This window comes from Furipterus horrens, unplaced genomic scaffold, assembly GCF_987537825.1.
Source record: "Furipterus horrens unplaced genomic scaffold, mFurHor1.1.pri manual_scaffold_3, whole genome shotgun sequence".
NCBI classification, from domain to species: Eukaryota; Metazoa; Chordata; class Mammalia; order Chiroptera; family Furipteridae; genus Furipterus; species Furipterus horrens.
In genome coordinates, this window is record NW_028327173.1 from 182,096,852 (window position 1) to 182,120,159 (window position 23,308).

A 23,308-nucleotide genomic window follows, 5' to 3' on the forward strand; every position below is an offset into this window, starting at 1 on the left:
ATGACCACAAGTAGCCATCAGCATCATCCCCCAGGCACTTCTAAAGTCACAAACTGTCTCTGTAATATATTTAAATATATGAGGCTCTAGCCTTGAGCCTTCTAATGTTATTCATCCAGGAACAGATTATCAAAAATATGAATAAAAGAAAAATTGTAAATATATTAAAAGGATTTATTTTCCAACTACTTTATTTTAATCTACACTGGTGTCAATCAATGCAAAGGGAAAAAAAGGTTTAAGAAATAAGTGTCTTTGAGGTAGTCTAATTCATTTTCATACTAAAGATATTATAATAAACAATGAATACTAGAATCAAACTAAAGGCTTAAAGGCACTGGCCTGACCTCCAATAAGTGACTGCAGGGACAGAAAGCAACACTGGGGGAATGGGAGGAACAGATATTAAAAGCAGATAGAAAATCCAGGATTAGGGGTTCCCCTGAGTAGCTCCCAGAATCACCTCATGTTAGAGGCTACTTCATCCAGCGCCCTCATCTTATAATAGAAAAAAGTGAGTTTCAAAGAGCCTATGAATTTTTCAAGGTAATAAGGCAACAATAGGCACAGAGGGTTCTCAGGGTTCCTGCTCTGGCGTACCACCCCCATCCCCAAAGACCAGGATGCACCTGACTTCTTTCTAGCTCTCTTTTTCCTCCCTATTTCTTTTTATTATTATTTTCTTACTCTTTCATTTTCTCACCTTTGCCATAACCTCCCTAGGTTCTTGGCCTGCCAGTGGCCTCAATGGCAGCCATAGGCACTGTCAACCTACCTAAGAGTGTTCAGGTATCAGCTGATGACCTTGCTCGGCATTAACCGGGAAACAGAACAATCTCTTACTCCTGCTGTCTGGTTCAGATCCCCATCATCAAACAGCCTGATTACAATAGTTCCCTCTCTGATGTTCCTATTCCTCCCAACCCTTCTTATCACCCCCAATTACATTTTGAGTCCCATAAGGACTCCTTACTAATTTCTGAATGCCTAACACCTAATATACAATAAATGGAAATACCTGGAGGGCTGCCAGATAAATCTGAATTTCACATAAATAATTTTTAATTCAAGTATACTTAAGACTAAACAAACTATTTGCTGTTTATGTGAAATTCAAATGTAAATAGGCATCCTGTGTTTTTATTTGCTAAATCTGACAACGCTAAAAACAACACCAATACTAATTAACACGTCTTCTGGTTACAACTAGGTTGTGGCTCAGAACTGGCACAGTAGCAACTGAGGAAGAGGAAGAAAGAGGGGTATGCTCCAGGCAAGGCCCAGGCCCTAACAGCTGCTTGCTTTGAAGGACTTATTTTCAGTTTTTTAGTTTACTGCTGATTGTTGTTAAGTATGGTTCAACAAAAATAAATTTCAAAGTCTTAGCCAAATAAGGAGAAGGAACTAAAAGGTTGCCAAGTGACTGGGCCAATAAGCAAAAGAGGAAGAAGTGTTTAGGTATATTTTCATCAGGTTTTGATTAAGCAAACAACTTATTACTTTTGACTTGCAATATCAAAATACAACTCTTCTTATTTTTAAATAGTTATTTAAACTACTACAGAAAAAACCCATTTTACTGTCCCCAGTCTGTTTACCTCCATGGAACTACTAATATTACCCATGATTTTGAAGACATTTTGTTGTTGTTGTTTAAGAAAAATGATTTGCAAATTATAAAAGAACAGAATGTAGCTAGTACTTAGTAGCTACTCATAAATATCTATTAAAAATAACACTGAACACAGAGTAAGGACCATTACTATTAAATAAACTAAACTATTAAATGAATAGTTTCAATCTGTTAGCACTATTAGTATTTAAGGCTTAGGTAAATCAGACATGTGATGTGATTGGAGAAGCACTTTTACAGTAAAATAACGCAACTTAAGTCAGCTTCTCTGTGCTTTACAATCCTTTCTAGATGATTAGGGGTCATCCTTCTGGGTAAAAGCAGATGAACTAGTTGATCTTTTATCTGTGAAACTAATGTCTTACAGTTATGTAACACTGCAACAAAACTATAAATACAGGTATAATGACATCAAAGCTATAAAATCAATATTCTTGAGTTTACATCAAAAAAGTAAATTTTCTAACAAAAAAGGATTAAATGAACAATGTTAGAGAACATTAAAGCAAATTTAAGAGTCATTATTCCTTTAGCACTATTTGTATTAAGACCTCATCCAAGTAAAAATTTCAATAATATCCCTGAGTTGCAATGTTGAAGCTAGGTCATCATGCATTATTCTCATCGTATTCTGTGTTAGCCCAATAGATGCATCTAAATAGATATGGTAAAACTGAATCCTGAAAGAAAACAGGAAAATCTCAGAATAGTACATCAACATTTACCATGGACACAATTTTTAAAAACAATTAGATACAAAACAAAAAATGTGGACATAAGCAAAACTTACTTTAAGGCTATAAATCCAATACTTAAAGAAAGACTATTTCCAAATATACTAGAATTTGTATTAAATATTAAAACTCTAAGATAACAATTAAAATGCTAACAAAATTTGTCTAGATACCTTGCTATGTGATTTGTTTTATAGCATAAGTCATAAATAGTAACCTACATATAACACCAAGTTACTTCTGGTAACACCAAATTTAAGAATTCTTAATTGTCCCAATGATAAAGAAACTTCTAAACTTAATAAAAACAAGAAGAAAAGTCTCACAGCATCTATAATTATGCTCAAGAGACTTAGAGCAGATAAGTATATTTTAAACTAATTCCCTGATTAGGGAACAAATAGCAAAATTTTTAAACTTTCAATTAGGACTTACTTTAATTCACTGGCCATTTGTTCAATCAGTAATTTGATTGAACCAATCAAATCTAAAGCCAAACTACGTCTTTTAATTATTACAATAAATCTACTGTAGTTTCCACTTCAGACTAGGTTTACAGTCTCTTTTTAATCCTCACCATCTATGTGAATATACATGGCTGTTTAAAAGTTATCCTAACTTGTGAAATCACTAAAATCCCTATTCTAACCTAAAGAACTTATTGCAAAGAGCAGAAATGTAATTAGAGGGCCAGTATAACTTCCCACATTATAAGCCATCCACTATAGTTCTCACTTTATTCTCTAAGATAATATGGAGCTGTCACTGCTGTGTAATATTACAAAAAAAAATTTTAGACAAGACTTTCCAGTAGTTACTACTCCAAATTATGTTCACTTGAGTTGAATATGATTCCTTGAGCCAAAACGATCTCTACAATGCCCTTGTCTGCCACAAGTACAGGTCTCCACAACGTAAGACAGATTAAAATACTGCGATTCATAGTGGTGGTCAAGCACCCCAGCAAGTCCGTCCACGCTTTTATCATAAAACCACCTTTGTGAGAAAATAGTCACCAAATCAGAACCAAAGACAGAGTGCATTGTTTACATGTGACTCAGAAACGTGCACTTGTGACAGCTGTGAGGTTTGTTTTACAACATCTGGAAATCTAGAAGATTTAAAAGACTTCTCAAGTAGTAACTACAACCTTACTGTTACACATTCACTGTCCTATTTTAAATCTGGATGAGCAGGGCTTTCTAGAACATAGCAGCGATGCTATTAAAGCTGATTTCTGAAGAAACATCTTAAAATGATAAAAGATACTTTATCAGTGGAAGAAAGAGAGTAACAGTAAAGAAACAAAAAAAGGAACTTTAAAACTTATACTGTCCAATTAAAATTTGAAATATGCAGCAAAATTCAAAAAACAAGATTAAAGTAATAGAAACTTGAATGTGTACTATTTTCCTAGCTCACAGGGATGTCATCATTTTTACTTGTATTTCCTTTATCAAGTATTTCTTTCAAAATCTACTGGGTATACACACTGTTCAGATTTATATAGACTTTTAAAAATCTGTTTTCATTGTTATTACTGATGCTGCTGCTAGGAATACTTAGTTGATAATTCTTATGATCAACTGGTGTAACTGGATTTAACATATACTATTTTTTTCTGAAAATAATTTGATCTTTTTAGGCCAGCTATTTTCAACCAGTGTGCCGGAAAATTTTTTTAAACATGCAATACCTAACTATTTAGTCAGGGGCACTGACCTCTTTTCCTTTAGATTGTCAAATTTAAAAAGTGACAATAGCTAACACAACAAAAGCTATCTGGTGTGCATGAATCAAAATAATACCTATATTTTTTGTCAGATTGGCAAAAAATAATGTATTTTTGGTGTGCCACAGAATTTTATTAATCAGTTTATGTGTGTCACGAGGTGAAAACGGCTGAAAATCACTGCTTTAGGCATTCAGTTTCTAGAAGGATCAGAGCACTGACAACTGTATGGAAGAAAGGAATCTATCCATGAGAGATCAAGAACAAAGTCAACAGAATTTGAATACAGCTCATATGTAAATACAAGGTACAGTTTTGAGAAATACATCAACATTTGGTTATAAGGAGGCAAAAGAAAGTGTGTGAAGAAAAGGACTCTTGTTCCTATCGCAAGCCCATCTGATGACAGAGATGCCACAAAGGCAGGAAAAGAAACTGGGAGGGGTTGCAAGGGAAAGAGGAAGACATCTGAACTGAGCCCCTCCATGTACGTTTATATGAAGTGCAAAACATGCCAAGCAATTGGCGGTATTAATGTCAGAACAGTATCAGGAGAGAGGCACCAAACCCAGACAATTGGTGCTCTTACAGGGTCACATCCAGTCGTATTTAAAATGGGAGCTGTGTGTGCAACGCTGCCACAGAGCAGCGAGAGACAGGTTGGGCTGGGCCTTACCGCCACTGCCCTTTCACCCCACCAAGGGCTCTAAGTGGTGTCTTTAGGTCTTTTCCCCTACAGAGAAGGATCATCTGTCTCCTGACTTGAGGCAAGGGGTCAGGGTCAGGGTTAAGGTTAGGGCTAGGGTAGGAAGAGAGGATGGAGGGACGTTCCTGTTCAATGTACCCCTACTTTCAGAAAGGTGCCCACTGCTCTCAGCTGTGCCTAATGTACCTGAGATCAGATTCCCTCAGTTTAGCCTCTTAAGAGGGTAAACCTTCAGTTTTTTGTTGTGACTTCAGAGAAGCAGTCACCTGGCTGCCTAGTGGCTCCTATTTTTGCCCCCAAGTACTCTTACTTTGAAAGGCATCTTTCTGAATTTAGAGTTAATGTGCTGTGAGCTGGCTACTTCCAGACTTTCTTCACTTCTGTTCAGGGTTCAGCCTTCTCTGATCAGCCAAAGTAGAGACCACAGTTCATTTAGTTTCTAGTTTCCAAAATGTTGATTCTGAGACCTCTGCATTTTGCGGAATTCCCTCTTGTGAGTTTTCTTTCCAGTAATTTTTGTGTGATTTCAGGAGGTAAAGGTAGGAAACATATGCATGTGTTCAACCCCCTGTTTATTCAAAAGTTAGTGATTATTTCCTATTAAATTATTTCTTCTATTCTATGCTAATTCAAATAATTGAAGTTTATCAAGCAAATATATCAATCCTGTCTTAGTGGGAAAGAATCCAGTAAAAGCACAAGAAAACCAAATGGCAGCTGCCCTAACCTTAGCCAAGGTTAATGCAAGTGATCATCTCGTCAGTTCTCTTTCTCAGAATCAGCATCAACAACATTAGGTCTTAGTGTGAAACAAAATAGAAAGTAAGGCACATTCTGGATCTTGGCATACTGTGTACTGAAGTTAAATGAAAGCCTCAAAGTCCTCATTTCAACCAAGGAACAAGTAAACAAATCTCAAATATATATACATATATACATATATATGTATATGTATATATGTATATATATCAGCACTAGACCTCAAGGCAGAGCAAGGCCGAATCCTTGGCCCGATCATCCCCTCAATACCCAGTTCTTTGTCACCTTTTCTATTATGACTTCTGTTTCTAGGCCACATAAAAGTCTTAGTTCCGTTACTTCCAGTTTACATACACAGCAGTTCTGACATCTCACTAGATCTCAAATTCAATCTAGTCAAAACCAATCTCATCCTCTTTGACCTCCATGTCCCCCTAAAAGAGAATGCTAGTCTCACCTTCCCAATTCTGTCTAAACCTTTCAAGTTTTCTTTAACTCTTCTTCTCCATTATATGCTTTATGTAACTTATCAATGAAACGTGTTACTTATTCCTTCACAATGTCTCTCTGGTGTTAATGATGGTGCTAATTTTAATAGTGGAAATTTGGAATCAGTTTAAATGTCCCAAAATGAGAAAAGAGTTAAGTAAACAATAGTATATCCACATAGTGACATATTAGGCCAGTCATGAGAGTGATGTTTCAAAAGATAGTTAACAGCATGTGAGCATGTTTACATTGTAATATTAAGGAAGTAATAAAAAAGAATCCAAAATTTTATGTGTGTGTGTGTGTGTGTGTGTGTGTGTGTGTGAGGGGGGATTAGAAAAAAATTTTAACAAGTGAAAAGGGAAAGGGGCACAAAGAAATTTTCTTGGGTGACAGCAATGTTCTAGATATGGGGTTTAGTTATATGAGTGTATAGAATTGTTAAATCCATTGAACATTCACTGCCCAATATCTGTTCTGAAAATTATGTTGTATGTGAAGTATATCTAAATTTTTTTTAGTTTAAGAGGAAAACCTCATAAAAAATAAAACTAGGGGAAAATTGGCCAAATGTGAACAATGATTGAATTTAAATAATAAAACCATAGGTAAATTTTTTCCTCGGGTTTCCTTTTTTTTAAATAATCACATGGAAAAAATATAGGAGATGGGGAGTCCTTTACATATTCTCCATTTCCTCTTCCTTTGCCATCATCTGACAAGATGAGGACAACGGCCCTCTGCCATCAGATATCTGGGTTGCCAGCCAAACCCTCCTTAAAGGAGCTGGCAGAAAGGTACAGACTTTCTTTGTGGGGGTTACAGAAAGAAGAAGAGTATCATTTACATTTCATCTCCTGTTCAAAAACCTTAGCAACTTCCTGCTTGCTGGCTACAAGATTAAGTCTAACCTCTTCTACTTAGCTTGCCAATACCTCTGTAATCTAGACCCACCCCTGCCTCCCCATCTACTGCCCACAAATTCCAACCACGAACCCTCCACTCCATTAGGCTCCTATTTCAAAATCAAACTGCTGAAAACAGTAGGCAAGTTTTTACCTGCTGAAATGGTGACAATAATGTTAAATTAATTCTCTCTGGAGTCTGTTATCCCCACACAAACCCATCGCAGGGAAGTAATAGTTCACACAGAGAACCAACTGTATTGTACTGTCTCCAAAATTGGAAATGCAGCAGTGAATCCGAAAGGGAAGACTGTTGCTATTAAATCCTGGAATCCGAGAACAGAGGTGTAAACACTGCGCGGTCACAGTGCTTGCTGTGTGTAAATACGGAGCAGGCCCTGCACTGCTGGCGGTCCCGGGGGAGCCCTCAGGTCCCACTCCCGGGCCAGCCTGTCACGCCAGGTGTTTGCCACCTTTCACCGTGCAGGGACTATGGGTCCTAAAAGGTACTAAAGTTCGTAAATTTAGTGATTTCTGTAATAACCAAAATGCACAAGCTGATAAACAATAACAATACAGGGCTTTTTTGAGAACCCATCTACTGTAACATCTGCTTTGACTGCTTTATAGCTCAAAATCAGCTAATAGTGAAAAAAAATTAAAATCTCTTGCATTTTAAATTAAAAGACACATGCGTGTGCACCCCAAACACTTGAGGCTCCTGATACACATTTCTGGCTGTTGAATATGTGTTCTTATTTGTATTCACCAAAAACAAACAAGAAATACTGCCCAAACTGTCATTGTCCCTCACTGTATGGATCTCTGTCTCTGTGGCTCTTCATTAGTAAAACAAAGCCCTGAACTAGCTGGTGAGTGATGAAACCAACATGCAGGCCTCATCTTGGGAGAAAGGGAGGAGTGTGAATGTAAGTTCCTCCAAAAGAAGCCAAGAGAGGGCTTTAGGGACTGGAACTACCGCCAACCCTGTTAGCTTCCATTTGAAACATGCATTTAAAGATCATTGCCTTCCAACTATTTCATCCCTCAGATAACTACTCCTACTTTCCAGAATAGGGTATAACAGATTACCCACCTAATACCTGACGTCAGTACTAACACAAAACTCAATTTTCCAGACCTTCTCTATTGTCTAAGCTTAACAAATTTTCTAACTTTTCTAAGAGAAAAAGCCAACAGTCCCACAAAAGGAAGAGGCCTAGGCCTACATTATTCCAAAGCGTTCTACCCTAGTCTCATACCTTATCTTCTTCAGGAAGGGATATTCCACAGCATGTCAAAGCAGCCCATTTAATACCTAACACTGTCTGTCTCGGCCCCACTCTCTCTTAGCTACATTTCTGAAAGGTCAGAAAACATCACCTTCTCCAATACAGCCTGCTTATCCATCTTATTAAAAAATAAACCTGTTCTCCAACTTACCAAGAAGTTATAGCCAGTCCTGTTTTTATTCAGAAACATCCTCACTTCCACGCATCAGCCCGGCTCTCCTGGCAACATTCCTGCCTGCCGGATGGAGCACTGCCTTAGGCTCTGGGCTTTCCAGTTTGCTCTCCTCCACCGCTCTGCCAGCCCCCACCTCTCTCTGTTCATCATTGCAAAGGCATTTTTTACTCTAACATCTTTTATCTTATCTTCACTTTCCAGAGGCAACTTCCTCCGCAGAAGTCACTGGATAGCTCATTTCTTGTTTTCATCTCCAGATCAAATTTGACTTTTCACATTGGTCAGTAGCCAGCTACCTCCTGAAAACGACTTGCTCCTTGTTTTCTTGCCAAATTCTTGCTTCAAGCATTACTGTCTCTAAGAATTCCAGGTTGAGGACACACATTTTCTCCTTTTTACACTGTCGTGTAATTAGCTTTTTCTCCTGAGAGAATCAACCAATAAATAAAGCCCTCTCTCTCATTTCTATCTCTCCTCAGTACAGAGATGGCTGAACCACATAAATCAGCACCAAGTGCTAGAATTCTCCAAGACCCACTTGCATATACCATAGGCAGTATTTCCCAATCATTTTATCAACCATTTTCTTGATAGATTTTTCCAAAAGTATTGTTTATACCTATAAACAGTTTCAAGGTTAAATTAAAAGGCAAGAGCAAAAAGAAACCAGTACTGTAACTTATTCTGCAAAATTCTGTTGCCAGCTTAGAACAGGAGGGGACAGGTAGAAGTATTGTCCTTACCATTAGATAATAGTATTGGATAGATCAGTGCTAGAAAGTCACAGCTGTCAAACAACTTTAAGTATACTGAAGACCTTGAACAACCTGTAAAGCAGTTAAAGCCGGAAGGAATACAGCTTGTAAATGAAGCAAATAGCAATCATGACTAGCTCAGTCGCTTCCTGAGTAAAAAACAGCTCCTTAGCATATTTAAATAAAAACTAAACACATTAAAATCCCTGTCAGATTCCACACAAGTAAATATTTGCAGGAGAGATTTATTTATATATTAGTTATGTAAAGTATTAATATAGTAGGGACATGAATATTGAGGAAAATATTAGGAAAAATTTATTTAGGTTAACTAAGGGCAGTATATACACACATATACATATAATTATACAGAGATACATGCAGATTTACAGGGTCCTCCAGAAAAAAAAACTGAAAATAAAATTTCCCAGAGAGAATTAAAGTTTAAAAACAACTGTCAGAGAAAAGATATGGAAAGTCACCTTGAAGAGACAAAAAAAGCTTTCAGGCTACCAAGACTTCACTATAACTAGAAAAACTGACTAATTTTTTTAAAGAAAAAGTTAAGTCCAGCAGAAGGAGAGGTGGTACCATGAATAATAATGATAATAATGACATCACAACAGCCGTACAAAGTTACAGTGGGATAACAAGCTTAGGGCAGTTAAGATCTTCTAAGATCACAGATAAGAAAGTAGCAGGACTGAGCCTAGGGTCTATCTGTCTATACCACTGGCCTGAGAAGGACAACAAAAAGGAAAAAAGGGCTGTACACACACATAAGTGTTTCCAAGGATTGGGGTCCATCATGGAAATGGAGGGATGTTCAAATCTCCTAACTCCCTTGCTGCAAATTCAGGCTAACCAAGCAATTTAAGGGTGCCTTTGGCTGCTGTCAGAGCTTGCCTGATTCTAGTGGTGGGACAGAGAGAGTAGGCATTGGGGGAGCACTTCAACTCAGGGAACAGGATCATCTCAAGGACTGCAGTTTAGCCAACACAGGAGTGTTTCAAACAACACAGCCCTCCTCACCTGTCCAGTCGCCATGCGCTCCCGTACTGAGAGGGAGAGGCAGGGCAGGGCAAAAACGTCAGGATATTAGTACACATCACTGTGAAGAACCTCTAAGGATTAAGTATTTGACTCCAACTCTAAACTGTATAACTATTATAACCTACCAAAACAGACACAAGATGAAAAAGAAAAGCTGAAGAGTCAGGTATGTATTTAAGAAATTGAATCCACTACTAGAAACCTTCCCATAGAGAAAACTCCAGACCAACGTGGTTTCACTGGTGAAATCATGGTAACAACTTCATTTTTAAATCTTTGAGTACTGCCATAAATAGAAATGTCAGTCTCAGCCTATATTTTCCAACAAAGCAGCACCTGGCAGAACACTGGACATGTGGTACGACAAGCTTAAATCATCTTAAAGTCAGATATATCTTTGAAAATTTAATCAAAAGCTGCACTCTTCTACCACAAAAATACACAAAACACACAGAACCTTGCAGACAACATTAGAGGGTCCACCGACCCCATGAAGCCAATCTATGGGCACCCTAAGATGTTAAATGGATATTGGTAAATGAGCATTAACTAAAGAAGCTCAGTGTGATAGTTAAAGATGGTAATTAAGGAAAGGACAAAGTGCCTGCCAGTTTCTCTACCCTCTGGTAAATTACAAAGGGTAACGATCTGCTCCTAACCTTGAGAAGTGAATTCTTCCTGATCACATTCTAAAAATGGCTTTTGGTGATCTTCATTGTCATAACCTTCTATTCTTTTCTAAGTACCAAGGAATTCTTCCTAATTTAACGCTCAGGTCCTAGCTTTTTAGACTTATCCTATCCTCAAAATTTACCAGTAACTCCAGCTCCTAAATGCCTCTCCCAGATGTCACTCCACTCTTTTCCATTATTTATATTTCCAGTCGTGTAAACAGCCTACCTCCACCACACCACAGTCCCCCTCAATGGCTCAACTGACAGATCTTACCTCTTTTGGGTCTGAAGAGTCACCTCCAAAGCAAATTCTGGCCAGGATGTACATTTATATTCTTTATCAGATGCAGGAAGATAAAAAATGGAAATTTCATCTTTCCCCTGGTAGTTATCATTCCCAGGGCTACTTTTAGATAGTTGTTATTTTACAAAAGAAACTCTCTGTCCTTCAGCCAACAGAGTATGTAGTAAAGTTAACAAAGCACTCCTGTGTAGGCAGACTCTGAGACCTTTAATTGCGACTTCATAATTTTCTACAAAACCATATTATTCTATTAAGAGGCTAACCAGAGCTGTGATTTCCAGTTAACACCAAGAATGTATAAAAGATAAAGAACTTAGATAATCAAATGACAGGGTATAATTTGAGAGTGGGAAAAACAAAGTTAATGGTAGCTAAGAAACAATATAAAGGACACAAGGAAAGATTTCAATAGAAAAAAACAAAAAAATTGTTCAACATATTTTATCTTAAAACTACTTAGCTATGGAAAATCACATGTGCTTCAGATTTTGCAGTATACAGAGATTTAACCACAGATTAGGAGCAGGGCAGACTTTGAAACCAAGAAGATCCAAGTCACAACGACAAAATATGCAAATGAGCAGTGCAACTACAGGACAAAAGTGGTAGGATTCTATTCTAATCAAGACAGTATAGCCAAGATTCCACCACTGTTCGTGCAATCATTATCTATAGTTATCAACTCAACCTCCACATAGTTCATGCACTCCTCAACCCGCCAGCTCCCACCTCCACCACTGCACTAACATACAGCGATTCCCTGCTATCACCTGGAGTTTTCCTCCCCTGCCCTACTCGCATGCAGATAATTACCAATATCTAGTTCCAGCATTCACATCTAGGTCTCCCAAAACCTCCAGGTTACATCAAAAATCAGCTCCTCAGCCTCCACCCGGAACGTGCTCTCCCTCCTGCTGTACCTTTCCTGAATAGCAGTACCACAAACTACCTAATTCCCAAAGCTGCCCCTCTCACATGCCAAACATCCCACAAATGCTATGTGGCTTCAGTTTTACCTCCTAAATTAGTCTCAAAGGCCATCCTTTATTCTCCTCCTTGACTTTCACACTTGGGCTTGGTTTAGGTCCTCTACAACTTCCAGAACTCCACGATCCCCTAATATTGTAGATTCCTTTCTGCCTTCCATCTCAGCTCCCTCCAATCTATCAGACACACTGTTGCTGGATCCTAAATCTGACTGTGTCGCACAACTGCAATGGTTATCCATTATCTGTGAGGTTCTTCCCGGACCTGACTAGCATCTTCATCTTCAATTGCCACCATTCACCTCCTCCCACTCCTCAACACACACACACACACACACACACACACACACGATACTGAAACAACACAGCACTATTTGTGTTTCTCTGACTATAAGATCAGATTGGGGAATTCCTTTGTATCACAGAATTCTCTTTTTCAACACTATTTCAGCCACCTGAAAAACATGTATTCACCTTTAAGACCCAACTAAGGCTTAACTCACTTTGGAAAGCCTTCCTTCACCACTCCCACCTACCTCTGGTTAACCACCCTTTCTCTCTACTCCCTCCTTGCCTTGTATTAAAGCATATATGACATTATCTTACTTGTTCACATGAGCATCCTTTCTACCTGATTGTGAGTTTGTTGACAGAGCAGGGTCGTGCCCCCTTTTTTTAAAGATTTTATTTATTTATTTTTATAGAGAAGGGAAGGGAGAGAGGGAGAGAAAACATTAATGTGTTGTTCCCTCTTCCATGGCCTGAGTTGGGGACCTGACCTGCAACCCAGGCATGTGCCCTGACTGGGAATTGAACTGGCAACCCTTTGGTTTGCAGGCCGGCACTCAATCCACTGAGCCACAGCAACCAGGGCATCCTGCCCTTTTTTTAAATCAGCAAAATGTGCAAGTGTGGGAGTTCTAAGTCACTCAGTGAACATTACCTGGAGTTAACCAAAACGTCTTCACCAGTGCAATTTCAGCTCATATCTGAACTATCCCCAAGAGGCATTTTTGAAAAGAAAGATGTGCAATTATAAAGAATACAAAATACACAGCGTTTGAAGTCTGGGTTAGAAAAATTAACATAAAATTACCGGGAGAGTCAGAAATCTAACAGATCTTTTAAGTGGGTGCATGGCAATAGAACCAAAAGGAAAACATGAGCACATGTGGCAAAATTACTGCCTCAAGTACAGAGAAGCCTGACACTTGAGAAGATGCAAAGCAGAATGTGCCAAAGCTAAAAGAACTGGAAGTCCTGATTCTCATTTTCCCATCAGATATGACCCCATGAGAAATACATAAAACCAACCACTTTCCTAAGCAACTACTTTGGTCAATGGTTTGCAAACTTTAAGAATAGCAGGATCCATTCTCAATTTCTTAGGCTATATTAACCAAAAGAGTTGGTAGTTTTCAAAGCGGGAAGGATGTGAGAGACCATTATCATCTCTTCCATGTACAATAGGAGAATTGGAGCTTAGAGAGGAAATTATTTACCCAACATCTCACCGCTAGGTCAGTGGAAGATGAGGAATAAGGAGAGTGTAACTTCCACATTCTCTATCTGGGGCTCTTTCTACTAACCCACACTATTCTTCAGGTAAGTGAAGTGCTATATTGCTTCATTTTGTTTGCACATAGTTGTTTTTCTTTCTTATTTCTAGAAGCCTGTAGGTAATTTCCAGACTTCATTTAAATGCTAAAAATTACTTCTACAACTCATAGATTACATTTATCTATCACTCTTTTCTTCCCCTAATAAGAATAGCAATTCTCAAATTATAGGTCCCATCAGATCGCATTAAAAGCTTTTGGTAGCCCTGGCTGCTGTGGCTCAGTGGATTGCGTGTCGGCCTGCGAGTCAAGTGTAGCTGGTTCGATTCCCAGCTAGGGCACATGACTAGGTTGCACATCAGGTCCACAGTTGGGGGCGCAAGTGAGAGGCAACCATACAGAGATGTTTCTCTCCCTCTCTTTCTCCTTCCCCTTCTCACTAAAAATAAAATAAGTAAACAAATGAATAAATAAATAAATTTTTTTTTAAAAAAAGCTTTTGGTAATAATGCTGACACCAGAACATGCCATCATAAGCCATTACCCATACTGGTTTCTAAAACTTAGCTATCACTTCATTGATATTTTATTAAAAGCACTACCATTTCCACCACTAAGCCTAGTGAAACAGTTTCACTCTACATTAAAAGGAAAGAGGAACAGGTAGGGCAGTGACTATTGAACAGGTAGGATCACCTTGAAATTACAGAATCTGAGAACCACTGAGGCAATGGAATACGACACATTTAGCTGACAGAGCATTTTCAGTCCACACAGGAACTTCAGACCCACCAGTAATTGTGAGGTCAAGTACCTAACAACAAAATCATCAGATCATAATATTATTAACTGAATGCCTGCGTGGCTTAGGGGCTGTTCTAAGAGCTTTATACACATCACTATAAATCCTCACAAAATACCCAAAAGGCAGGTAAGACACAGATAAGGAAGGTAAGCAGTAGCAGCGCCAGAATTTCCATATACAAGGAGCTCAGAAGAGGCAACATGGAAGGGAGTAGAGGGGACACGAAGTGGGGACTTAGTTCCAACCCTTTTTATAGAGCGGTAAGCACCCTGCTTTCTAGGCTGTGTGTGTACATTTCAGGTGTTGAGAACCTTGATGTGCAAACAAAAGTACAACAATTTTATTTAAGTGAAGTATTTACGGAGCAGGATAGGAGAGACTATGGTCCTCCTTCCCCCAATCCTATGTACCTCTTAGCACCATATGAAAACTGAGGGGTTCAAAGATGGAGGGCTCCGTTCAAGGGGATGGAGCAAGTATGGCCAGAGCTGGCACTTGAACCACCTTTGTGTAGTTCCAAAGTTCTGCTTTCTTCTCTGTGAATGCACCAGACTGTCTAAGAACCATGTAAAATTAGTAGTCAGTGATTTCCCAAATCATGATATGAAAAATAAATTATACCTATGAGAACCATAAATTACCACACAGAAAGCTAATTTCCTAATGCCCTAGAATACCATACATGCTAGAGTCAACTCCTCCTAAGCTAGGACTCAAGTACACTTTAAACATACAACTAATAAAATCTTTAAAAAAAAATTTTGGTGAGGGGTGGGTGAGAGGGATAGAGGGAGGTGCTAAGGGAGAAGAGAAAATGGTCTCCTTTAAGAGAACAAAGCTGGTTTAGGACCAAACTGGTTCATAAGAATGAAAGAATGTTTGGATTACACCAAATACTGGGTTTAAAAACTGAGTAGAATCCAATGACATTCAACATCTTAATTGTGACTCCAATGTCTGAAATGCTCACATTTTAAGAGGGTTCATTTCCTCATTCAAACAACCTCAGGCAGGCCTGAGCTAGGAGGCTTGAAGAGACCACAGAGACGTATGAGACACACTTCTTGCCTCGAAGTGCTTTAGAGTTTAATTAGAAAAATCAAACAAATGTATGAAAATAACTTTTTTAAGGCTTAACAAATGAAATAATTTGCTGAAAAAAGAAACCCAACCCAAAAGGGTAGGTTGCCAAGGAACTTAAGGCATGAGAAAACTCTGGGCCTTTTCAGGAAACCGTGGCAGCACTTTTAAGCCAGGTCCTACCTAAAAGGAAACGAAGAATCAGAATTAATGGAGGGGACTGGGGGGGGGGGGGGGGGGGCGCAGGGAATACATGAAGGTCCAGAACGGGAGAAAAGAAAGACTATTAAAAAACAAATCAGCAAATATACAGATGTTCTCACACAAGAGCACACAGACATGCATACAAGAATATTAACAGGATATGGGTTAAATAAATTATAACACAGCCACACAATTACATGTTATGGAGCTAAAAGACTCAATGAGAAAGCTTCATATGTACTGATATATACTATATATTGATAAGTGAAAAAAGCAAGTTACAGAGAATATGTATACATATTTGTGTTTATAAAAACCATTTATATACATATGCTTGTATATGCTCACATTTTCATAAACTATCCACAGAAAGATGTAGAAGGAAGTTATAAACAGTGGATAACTCTTGGCTGAGGACATAGGTAGGCTAAAACCAGGCATCATCCTCTGCAGAAGGCAGGTGGACTAAAGAAGATGCTAAGTAACAGATTAAGAGGTTATATAACATGCAAACTCTGGAGCGGGGTTTCTCAACAGCAGCACTATTGATTTTGGGGGCCAGATAATTCTTTGCTGTGGGGGCTGTGCATCCTAAGATGTTCAGCAGCATTTCTAGCCTCTCTCTACTAGATGCAGGTAGTACATACACCCCTCCCACCACTGGCTGTGATGACCAAAAATCTCTCCAGACATTGCCAAAGTGCCCTGGGAAGCAAAACTGCCCCTGGTTGAGAACCACTGCTCAAGAGCCACATGTTATTAGTTAACCTACAAAACATTCTTGCACTATATTCTTGTAAGTTAAACACAAATGCAACATACACTCAGATATGGATCTGAGGAATATATTGGATGTGTGGAAATGACCTTCACACATCGGTCACAGTTTCTCATGTTATGATAATATACATGACCCTTTTGGGTCACTGAAGCACAATTTCACCCATTAGTAGACCAGCCCCGTCCCCGACCCGATCCCACCCAAATAGCGTGCACTCTATAGATCCCAGATCTTCTAGGATGCCAAAGAAGGACACCCTCCCACAGAAATCTAACAGAAAACCATATTATGGCTCAGCTTTTGAAAAACTAATATAATTATTGATACAATAAGAGCATAATTACTTGCATTATGCTAAACATGTTTCTACTCTTAACTCCTAATGACCATACAAAGTGCAAGACACTGTTCAAAAATAATGAAAGACATCACCCGTGATTTCAAGAATATAAAGAGAATTAGCTTATGAAGCCAAGAGAGGCTCAACTAGATTCTATAAATCACATTTTATCAAGCATAAAGCCATTTCTAGTATACCACAATGAATAAGAAAGGGGGGTGGGATCAAGACATCCAACAGGCTTGAATAATTTTCAAACACAGATCTAAAAGTTTTGTTGATTCTCCTGTGTCTGCTCTTTTCCCAATGCCAGAAATCCAGTAATACCCTGGCAGTCTTGGCTTCACAGTTTGAAGTCATTGTTTCCTCCAACACCGTAATAGGTGAAAAGTTCTGGATTTCATTCTCATAAAATAATGCTCTTCAAATTCTAGTACTGTGCCCACTACCTGTGATTAACTCTCAGAAGGTTGGCTCTCTTTTGTGGAGGTGACCTCCAGTGACCTGACTCTGCAATAAATAACACCTGTGAGTTGCTATGGAAGGTGCTTAAAAGTGTCCCCAGCGAAAAAAAAGAAACTCACCATTCTAACTACTTCAGGGTAAGTCTGCTCTGTCAAACAGCCTCTGCTTATTGTAATGTAGTCCACCAGTTCATTAAGAGTGGAGCGCTTGTATTCTTTCATTTTAAGATCAGATAGCGTGTCCATGAAGTCAAAAATGACACAGCACTGCTGAAGTTTCTTTAGGAACAGTTCAGGCTGCTCTGAGGATGGAACGTCTAAGAAAAAAAAAGGAAATGGTGTAAGTCTGTCATCAATTTCTAGGTAACAGGAATTCTCTGTGAAAGTTATTTCAAAAGCAAGCTCAAAAAAAAAAAAAAAAAGAATTCACATGACAACAGTGTTTTCTTAACAGTTACACATGGCGGGCAGGGATACCACATCTACTAGTTTGGAGACCTTGTCTTTGAAAACTACATGATACCAACACAAGTGACATCATTTGTTATTCCACACCAAAGGTTGACCAAAATCCCAAGAGCCATTAGGGAGTCAAAGCAAATTTTAACCAAACACAACCCAATGTCAACATCCTTAAGCCAAAAACACTGAAAAAGGTCAAATTTCCCATTATAAGGTAAAAGCCAGAAGTTTTCACTGTTGGTTTAAATTAGTTTTACCAAAAAATTTCAAAGCAGAAATGTCAGTTGATTCATTTTAATTTCATGCTGACATCCTTGGTATTTAAAGTAACTATTGTGTGTGTGTGTGTGTGTGTATATATATATATATTTTTGTTTTGTTTTGTTTTGGCTTGATATCTACAAGTTTCTTTGTCAAACAAACGAAAAGTCAACAAAATGAAGTAATACCAACTTTCTCAAAAGAGCACATCAGCACTGGGACCATAACAATCTCTACTTAAATTTATGCTTTCTCTTTTGACCCATCTTTTTTCTTTATAGTGGGAGAAAACCACTAACATCTTTATTAATATGTTCTCAGAACAAATATCTATTCTTTTCCCACAAACAGCAGGCCAGACATTTGGTTTTGTGCTATTTCTAAAAAATATCTAGAAATTGTAGGTTAGAATTCCCCAGCTAGAATGGAAACCTGATCGATAGTTGAACCTGAAATACATTAAGTTGTAGACAGCCATTCTAATCCTATCTTCTTTCCACTACTTTATTCCCCTAAACCAGAGCTTCCCTAGAAAGGCAATGAAATTATGACCAGAGTAAGCTCTGTTGCCTTCATCCAAGGCAATTAACTCATTAATCTTCAAAAAACTCTTAGAGGTAAGCAGGTGGCATTATATTATTATTCTCTTTTTTCCAAAACGAAAATTAGAGATAATCATTGATTTCCCACAATGAATGAGTTATGGAGCTGGGCACAGTGCCTGCACCTCTAACCACACTCCCACATTCCCTTTGTACCACTCATGAAAAACTTTAACAAGCTTGCACCCTTTGCTGCCGGCCTCCCAGTAAATGCTTTACAGCAGCTTCAAAGCCTGGGCCACCTGCTCCCTGCAGTTAAGTGCGACAACTAACAGCACCCACCTTACAGCCACCAGCAGCCCAGGCTCCTATTCACAGGGTCCACATGACTCCTCGCCACAACCCTCCTCCTCTCCTCACATCCCACAACCCAAGTGCTAGCCCAGGTATTCAGGACCTCATGGATAGTTCCCCCAACACACTATCTACTGACATCAACTAGGGCAGGCCTAAGGTGAGAGTGGGTATTGGACCCCTAAAAACAGAATTTCTCCACCAGTTAAGATATGAGAGAACAAGAAGCCAGTGTTTTTGAAGGTATAGCATCACTGTTATTCTTGACAAAAACAAGTTATAAATTTAGAAATCATACTTAACCAATGAGTTTCCTGTCCCACCCCCACCCCCACAGGTCCCCAAAGACTTTGGAATCTGAGTTAAGCCATGACATGTGTCTTATTCTATGCCCCTAAACTTAATCACTTTCAAAACTAGAACTAAATTTAGTCAGATCAAATGTTCTCTTTGATCATTACCTACTTCAATGTTTAAAATAAACAAAAACTAAACAAGGATGCTTATAAACATGACTATATACCTTTACTCAATGACTAATTTATATGCACAGGACCATCGTGGTTAATTACTAAAGTTTTCTAACTTCTAAATCAGACCCCATACCTCGAAGCTGATTGAAATTTTGATGCTGTATACAAGAAAAAGCTTATTAACATAACATTAAAGTTAAAATTTTCAGGAGAAATTTTAATTAATCTTATTTTTGATACAGTATAACTTTAATATGGCTTAAAAGCCAGACCATCCACATGGAGAACTGCATAACTCAGCACATATGAATTAAGAAAGCTTCTGTAAATGATGTAGTGACAATCACAATTAATCTTTGTGGTCACTGCAATAATAGTTAAGAGATTCATATATTTGGTTATTTAAAAATTTTATGCAGTTAGCATTTAGTCCTTTTTAAATGTTAGGCAGTTCAAAGTTATTCTTTATTTATCTAAGTTGATGAAATGTTATAGACAAATGTGAAACAGGCTATCTGCCTAATGGGACAACAATAATAGCTCACATTTACTGAGTTCTATCGGGTACATATATTGGGTACTATTCTAAGCACTTCCACACATTATACCTCATTTAATCCCAACAACCCTGTGCAGTACGTACTATTCCAATTTAATAGATGAGAAAACCAAGACACAAAGAGATTCAGTGACTTGACCCAAGTGACAGAGCTAACAAGCAGTGGAGACACGATTCAAACTCAGGTAGACTGGCTCCAGGAAACTCTTCACCACCATGCAACATGCAAACTCAGTGAAAGGCAAAAGTAATATACCATAGTCCACAGAACAGGGTATGTGCAAAGGGAAAAGAATAGGGAGAATGCAGAAGGAAAGCAACAAATTAATCTTCAATATGCCCATTCACAAAGGATCATACTGAATGCCTTCTCTCTCTTCTCTAACCCATTCCCTAATAAGCTTTGCTTCATCCTTTTTCATCAACAAAATTCTTCTAAAGTGATTTCCTCTCCTTAAACAACTTAAGTAGTCAAAACTGATTGAAAGAAAAAAGAGGGAGAGGTTTCCTCAAAGAGTCTATTCCCTTATGGTAGCAATTTTTTAAAATTTCCATTCATGCTGAAGGGTGCCCTGACTTAATCCGTCCGAGGAAATGGCTCCTCCTGTCCAGTCTGGCCCTCAATGGCCCCACACAGCCACGCTGCTCCCAACCTCCATGCCCCCCTCTCCCTAGTTCCAGTGGGACTTGTAAAAGGAGAATGTGAAAGGTAGGGCAGGCCAAGACCAGAGAAGGAACACTCTCTGAATAGTTCAGAAGGTTTCAATAATAAAAGTTTAATGTTTATGGAATGAGTCCCAGAGGCAGATACAAACATTCTTTGTAAAGAAACATTTATAAAACATATCAGGTAGTAGGCCATAAAGAAAAATCTCACAAATGACAAAAAGAAGAAATCAGACAGGCTGTACATTTTTTTTTAATCCTTACCCAATGGGAAAAAAATTTTTTTTCATTGCTTTGAGAGAAAGAGGAAGGGAGATAGAGAAACATCAATGCAAGAGAGAAACACTGATCAGCTGCTGCCTTCTCATACACGCCCCGACCAGGGAATCGAACCCATGGCTTTCAGTCAATGGGATGATGCTCCAACTGAGCCACACCAGCCAGGGCACAGACAGTATATTTCTACCATAATGAATAACACCAGATTTTAACAACTCAAAGCTACCATCTCCCAAATCCACCTGAAAATCTAAAAACTTCTGAAGTAACTTAAAGAAAAAGAAATTAGACATTTAGAAATAAATGTAAATTCAAAAATAAAAGTCATCTTAGAATCCCAAAGCAGACCAATAGTGAATGTTCATGTTGTCTCTCTTCCAAATGGAAATCTCTGGCCTACAAAGGCTATCCTCTAGCCCATGAGAGAGATCCCACAGAATCATAACCATAAATAATGAGGACTCCATTAGTGGTTGTATGATGCCATGATGGTCATTAGCAAAACAATCCATCCAATGTTAGTATTTGTTTAAAGGGAAGAACAACTGATTCAATTATTGCAGCTTGATAAGATCCCATGAGGTCAGATTCCACTGCTCTGGAACAACCCTTAAAATTAAGTTAATTTCCAGAAAATAATATAGTGACCAGCTAAGTGGTAAACCCACTTGGTGGCTGTATTTCTCATTGTATTGTCCTCTTTCCTTTTTTAAAACAAGCCATTTTCTCCCGCCTGCCTTTTCCATTACCATCTCCCAGCATCCCATCAACTTGCATCAGTGAGCTAGAGAAAATAACCACCCCACCTCCAAAGTGCTCATGTCTAAACAACTATAAAATTTTCAAGTGCCACAGGTAATGGAAAAAAGGACACAGAATTCAACAGTAGAGGTGGGATACAGGTTCCCTTAGGAGACCGAGATTCTCCTTGTGTCTAAGTAATAGTCAACAGAACTGTATGTTTTTTAGCCCACCCTATCACATGTACACTGTGCACCCACACACAAACACACAGCCACAAACACACACACACCTCCCCTCGCCCTCAGTATGATTTCGAGGACTGGCTGTTTATTATTTATTTATTTATAATTGGCAAAAGCTCACCTCCCCTTCCCCCACCCCAGTCAGCAGCTTCCATTATTCCATCCCATCTAATATTTGGGGCACAGGATCATAAATCCAGTATCAGCCCACCTTCCCTTGGGGCCTGACTCAGTCCAGACTTTGCAAATCAAAAAGTAGCAAAGGTAGAAGAAATAAAACATGAATCTAGTGTGCTCTGGATTTGGTGCCCTGGGACTCCAGACACCTGAAGTTGTTGAAAATCAGAATGTTAAATTCACATCTCCAAATACATCAACCAAGTAAATAAAGAAGGCCCACATCCTTGTGTTTATTAGCCATAATATCACAAAAAGATGGCAGAATTGTTTCAAAGGGAAAAAGAAAAAGAAAAAAAGAAAAGATGTGGGCTGGTAACTTATTTACACATAGACTGTTAAAATGTATGTGGAAATACAGTGAACAAATATTTCTAAAAATGGTCATGCTCGTATTGGAAGCTAAGCAATAACATTATTTGAGCTTCTAATTAACAAAATTTATATCCAGCTATCTCAGTTCAAAAAATCTGAAGTAAAATCCTTCTAAATTAACAATGCTTTTCACCGGAAAAATGCCCTAGGCTATTAGCCCTCTTACATCCATTTCTCCAACTCCCACAAAAAATAAAGGTACCAAACACAGACTGAGCATGTAAATGTGGTCTCCAATCCACTCCACCTCAACCCTTAGAACTTTCCCTACAGTATAGAAGTCCCCATCCATGTATGCCCTTAGTCCCTCACACAAGACCCTCTAAAACTTCAATGAAGTCAGTGAGAATTTCACTTGCATAAGGTAATATGAACCCATATTAATAGAAAACCAGCCCCACAGTATAAGATACTAACTTGACTTATAGCCTTGAAGGACGGAAGCATAAACAGGCTAGCACACATGGTAATACGCCTAATTGACTATCCATGCTGTCTGTCCAAACCCTTGCCACCAACTTTACTTCTAAACACAGATATAGGCGACTACCTTTTTATAGTACATATTTCAGGAAACCTAAAAATAATCCTATTTTACTAGTGGATCTATGCTTCTATTAGGAATTGCTTTTCATACTCCAAAGAATCAGATACACCCAATAATATTTCATCAAGACAAGGAGACATTTATAAATCTTTATAATAAATCAAATAATAAAAGAACAAATTAACATGTTAACTAAA

At 38.4% G+C, this 23,308-nt stretch overlaps 1 protein-coding gene across 3 annotated transcripts in view; it reads right to left on the bottom strand.

Moving 5' to 3' along the window:
- The window catches only part of PPP2R5E (protein phosphatase 2 regulatory subunit B'epsilon), a 134,133-nt gene that overhangs the window by 42,968 nt on the left and 67,857 nt on the right, over positions 1–23,308 (bottom strand). For all 3 annotated transcript variants that reach the window (XM_090270966.1, XM_090270965.1, XM_090270964.1), the window contains exon 3: positions 17,551–17,747. In XM_090270966.1, the coding sequence (XP_090127092.1) occupies positions 17,551–17,747 (197 nt within the window). The remainder of the gene's footprint in view (positions 1–17,550; positions 17,748–23,308) is intronic.